The sequence below is a fragment of the Pygoscelis adeliae genome, unplaced genomic scaffold (genome assembly GCF_000699105.1).
Source record: "Pygoscelis adeliae isolate BGI_AS28 unplaced genomic scaffold, ASM69910v1 Scaffold172, whole genome shotgun sequence".
NCBI lineage: Eukaryota > Metazoa > Chordata > Aves > Sphenisciformes > Spheniscidae > Pygoscelis > Pygoscelis adeliae.
Window position 1 is genome coordinate 1,781,801 of NW_008824338.1, and position 5,245 is coordinate 1,787,045.

The following is a 5,245-nucleotide window of genomic DNA, read 5'->3' on the forward strand; positions in this document are numbered from 1 at the left end:
TGAGGAAAACATCACTTAATGATGGTTGTGAAACGCAGTGTCAGAAAATCGGGAAAGCGATTGTGGTTACTCCCAGAGTTTTAGCAGCTTTTCCTTCTCACTTGTTCGCTCTGCCACTGTCACTGTACATATCGGTAGTCTGGGTTCTGCTTTTCCCTCTCTCCATCATTCCAGCCTGCTGTTTAGCCAAAAAGGAGGTCTAGCAACAAGCAGTCAATGTTATGGCATAGTCCTTATACTGCGGCACAGACAGTGGTAACCCATAAAGGGAATAAGGCTCATCCGCTTCCACAGAAGAAAAAAAAAAAAACTATAAAGACAGATTATGCAATGGGACTCAAAAAAGAAGTGACCAATTGAACGCATTCATGGCATACAATGTCTGTAATCTGTTGAGGACTGGTAGAAAATACCTCAAAAAACAACTAGAAACTCAGTGGAAATTCCTTCTCTATTGCTTTGACTGCAGTGAGTTCAGAGCAAAAGGTGTCAATGAAAGATGTTGTTAAGATGCGCCTAGGACATGACTCAGTTTGAGACTTGCAGATTTCTACATAGCTAAATGTCTAAACTTCTATTATATGCCTTGCTTAAGCTCGATGCCCCACAGATGGGTATCTAGTGCCATTTTAGATGCCCACATGTGTCCCACCTGGTTCTCAACTGCTGCTGCATTGGTGCTGGAAGCTAGCCCCGTGTAGACATCCCAGGTTCCCTAAGGCACCTTAGGTGGCACTGGGCAAATGATTCATACCCTAAATATCCACTGACTACAGCCTGAGTTTAAACAGCCATTCTGGCTGTAGCTATAATCAGTGCTTAGACATTTACCATAAGTATAAACACCTACCCATTAACATTAAATTTAAGAGTCTTAATCTTGAAACTCTCCCCACAGTCTAGGTCTTTCAAGATGTACCACAGCTTTCCTATATATTTCTGTGGTAATTTGGCACCTGAATTTTTCTAAGAATCCGATTCTGCCTTTCACTCTTTGGCTTGGTCCCTGGGTTTGGTACCCTTATTATAGAAAGTCTACAGCTGCCTGCAGTAGGGGTCCGGTTTTTACCTTCTGCTACAGCATGAGTAGACAGAGGAACAGTAGAAGCAGCCTTGGCTTCTGTCCTAAGAAACAGTGAAGATTAATATAGCAAACCGGGGGTATATCAGACACCGGGAGAATGAAGTGAGATTGAATGACGCTCCAACTACAGGCATAAGGCTTCATAAATGTCTCAGTTTAAAAACACCAACATTTTATGGTCACTCTCTATTCAGGTCATCCCTGAAAATAACACATAAGCCCTCTTTCTTCTCCTCCTTCCTCCAGACATATGCTTTAGCTTTAAATATTTTGAATACCGATATTTTTTCCGACTGTGATCTTAAGATTATGGACAAAACCAAAAAGGGTTTGAGATAAACAGATGTCAGAACACATTACAGCATCCCAAAGCTGTAGCTCATTTGTACTAGTAGAGGAAACTCTTCTTGCCATGCAAAAACCATAATGATAAGATAAAAAAGATGGAAAAAAGTTTTACCATTTAGTTTATTGCATACATTAAAATATGCAGCTGCTACAACAATCACTGTATTGCACTGTTTTCCTACAGAATATCTGCTGTGCAATTCCTTTCATTTGTTCTTACACATGTAGGGTCTGATTCATTGGCCTACTGCATTTAGTGAAAAATTGACCACTCTTTTCAGTAGGCTATGGGGCGTCTGCTGGTTTCTTACTATTAGTTACATGCTTTCTGTAGCAGTTCATTCTTTCAGTGTTTGTCACTCAGAAAATATGCAGCTGACTATAGGACAGAATGACTTTTTTTAGAAGGCACTAAAAATTTGAACAACCTTCCAACCTAATAATAGTTTTACATACCATTAACAGAAAAAGACAAAATTATTAGAGTTGTTATTTAGCTGCTTGTTAATTTTTATAGAAGAGTTACTACTGCTTACTACAGTTTTTTTTTTTTTCTGATAAAATGTTCATAACAGTGAGGTAGAAAATAACTTGCTTACGAATAGTACGAAATTTTATCATGCAGCTTGCTGCTGAACAGAGATCTCAACTTACCAGCATCTACAGTTTTAAAATTGGCCTCATGAAAGCGCATAAACATAGCCGAAGAAAACTGAGAATGTACACTGACATTTTTTGCTCAGCCCAAGGATGTAAGTGTATGTTACGTCTGTAAGCAGACCTACTCATTTCTTTGGAAACAAGCAAACAAAAGAGCATGCAGAATCTTAGGATTGTCAGGGAAAAGAAATTAAAAAAACAAAACATAAAACATCATAATACCTATTGATATCTGGAGTTGGAGTACCGAGCGCAGTTCCTGTCCTCCCTCTTCCCCCTTCTTCTAACTCCCTTTATGGAGTAGGAGTAGAAAAGATATGGAGCAAAGCAAAAAGGGTGTTCAGAGGTATGGAGCAGCCACCTTGCACACACAGATCAAACAGGCAAAGATTCCATGGGTTTCAGTGGACACTACTGAGGAATTCAGGATTGTATCTCCCCTGTGTAGCCTTTGGCTCAGGGGCATATCCCTGTGGGCTCGAAAAACAATGTGAGAAGTAATGTGAAAAACATCGGTGTAACCTATCGGAGAACCGGTGTTCCTCTCTTACCTGCTGTTGGCCACTAGGTAGACATTTGATCTCACCTGTAGTTGCATCCTTATGCCTTTTTGTATTTGACATACACCCTATGTAACTTTGTAAATCAGCACCACCTGCTTTGTGTAAAAATCAGACAATTGCCTGTGAACAAAGTCTCTTCACAACCAGGCAGCAACTATTTCAGGATATCTGAGGAACAGTAGGGACAGGGTCCTCTTTGGAGCTGATTACAGCCAATTTTCAAATGCTTGTTGGCATCACATAACAAACGCAAGACTTTAATAAGGTGTGTGTGCTGGGGCAAACGTTGTGGACGGTGAGTCACAGAATGGCATGTCTATTTAAACTGGGGATCTGCCCAAGCCAGCTGTTTTAAAAAAATTAGAAAATAAGAAGAGAAGTACTAGCTAAGTGGATGTTAAAGAATATTGATGAGAAATGCTATGATATAGCCTATATTTTCTACAGTGCACGTGAAGGCTCTGGTCATTCCTGGTACAAGTCTACTGTAGATGTCCTGGAACAAAAGATCCCATGAGCTAAGACTAGTTTCACAGCTTTCCTGAACCAAGGGTAAGAAAATACATAGATCAAGGGGTTGCAGGCAGAATTGAAGTAAGCAAACCAAATTAGGACGTCAAACAGAACTGGGGGGGTAATGAAGGCCAGAAGACTGTCTACCATGGTGTCAATAGCAAAGGGCCACCAGCAGAGAAGGTAGACTCCTACAGCTACCCCAAGAGTCTTTGCTGCTTTCCGTTCACTCTTGGATGCTCTGATGTGTAGCTGAGACCCGATACTCCTGCTCATGTTGTTTATCAGCCTGGCTTGCTTGTTAGCCACAGTAAATATTTTTACATACCGAACTTCCATTACAAGGTAAGGAAAGAATACTGGAAAGTTCAACCACCCCCAGAGCTTGTTGAACAGCAGCTGACAACTACCAACACAGGGCATGCCTCGCAAAAAATGGCCCAGTCCTTCTGCAATCGCTTTAATGTAGAGGAAGACAGAGGTATAAACCACAGGCACTGCCCACCCCACCCCAGTGTAAATGCAGGCCACTCTTATGGTGAACTTGGTGGGGCAGGGCAAAGGGTCACAGATGGCACAGTGCCGATCAATGGAAGTAAAACACAGATGAAATATGGAGGTCAAGCAAAAAAGTGTGTCCAGAAAGGTGTGCAGCCTACAGAAGTCATCTACGAAATACCAGCAGCTCTCTACGGACCGGATGGTGCCGAAGGGCAGCACAGTCAGCCCCAGGAGGAGGTCGGCAAGGGCGAGGGAGAGGAGCGGGTGGTTGGTGGGGGCGTGCAGGGCTTTGAAATGGGAAACAACAACGAAGACAAGCAGGTTCCCCAGCACCATGATCAGCGTGCCCAAGGCACAGGCCAGATAAATGGCCAGCTGGACCCCAAAGGAGTGTAGGGTCCTGTAGCAGGAGCCATTCGCCTCGTAGCACAAGGTGACAAGCATCCCCTCCTCAGCACTGGGGCCCTGGGCTGAGCTCATGCCAGCCTGCCCAGGTCCCACTGCCTCCCCCGGCTCTGCCACAAGCCTGGAAAAATATTCACCTTCCAGCAGAGGTCCCAAATGACTAACCTGAAAAAAAGGTAATAAAAAGGCAGGTTAGAAGGAGAGATGTCTTTTACTCAAATACTTTTATTAAAGCCATTGGAGAGTGTCCATATTTCAAGCGAAAAAATGAGCCTGATTTATCTGTTTTATATCTCTATTGAAATAAAGCAGCTCCAGATCAGTGTATTCAATTTTTGTGGCATCATTTGTTATATTATATTTTGGTTTTCTTTCAGCCAATACCACGAGTAGTGCAGGAAATGCAGCAAATCCAGAGGTGTGTGGGCAAGCAGTCAACGAAGAGAAGGTCTGCCTTAGAAGGAAAACCAGTGCTGAGTAACAGGCATTGCAAGCCAAAGCTCCTTAAGGGATTTGAAAGCTGACTCTAGTATAATGGTACACTGGTTCTTGTGAATTTCCCTGGAAATGAAGTTCCAATTTAGTTATGATTCTTTTTATTAAGTAGGAGCTGTGAAGTGATTATTCTAAAACAAGTAATATCTAATTGCAAAGGAAAACCCCTCAGGGCAAGTTGCTCATTTTATAGTGTTCTGGCTATGGGGATATATAAGGATATCCATTGTGTTGATGGCATAAATATTCAGCAAGGCAAACAGAAATATTGTTATATGCTCTAAAGATTGCCCCTGCTTTTTACTTATGAAATTGCTATTTAAGTTTTAAGTTATTTTATTTTCAATTTGAACTCTAAGAAATATATTAATGGATTATAATGGATTATTCCAGTAGTCTTTTTAATACAGCAGATAGCGGAACAGTATGATTTTTAACAGAGACAACTACAGTTAAATACATGACATTTTTCTATATGTATTTTTGCTCTTGAAATGACTGGTATAATAGCTGGAAATTATTCCCACCTTTCCCATCCTTCCCAGCAGCAACAAAACATAATAGCAAATCTCTCTTAATTGTATTTCCATAAACTTTTAAATCAGGAATACTTACAGTAAAGTATCTCTTTTTGTAGAATGAGAGCTGTACTGCAGTGCGCTGAAATCCTTTTCTA

The 5,245-nt window shown here is 41.3% G+C and overlaps 1 protein-coding gene across 1 annotated transcript; it reads right to left on the reverse strand.

The window, feature by feature from the left end:
- Positions 1-3,120: 3,120 nt before the first annotated feature.
- Positions 3,121-4,149, reverse strand: TAAR5 (trace amine associated receptor 5). The gene has a single exon (XM_009319132.1). It carries the CDS (start codon positions 4,147-4,149, stop codon positions 3,121-3,123), a length of 1,029 nt encoding a protein of 342 aa, XP_009317407.1.
- Between the last annotated feature and the right edge of the window lie 1,096 nt (positions 4,150-5,245).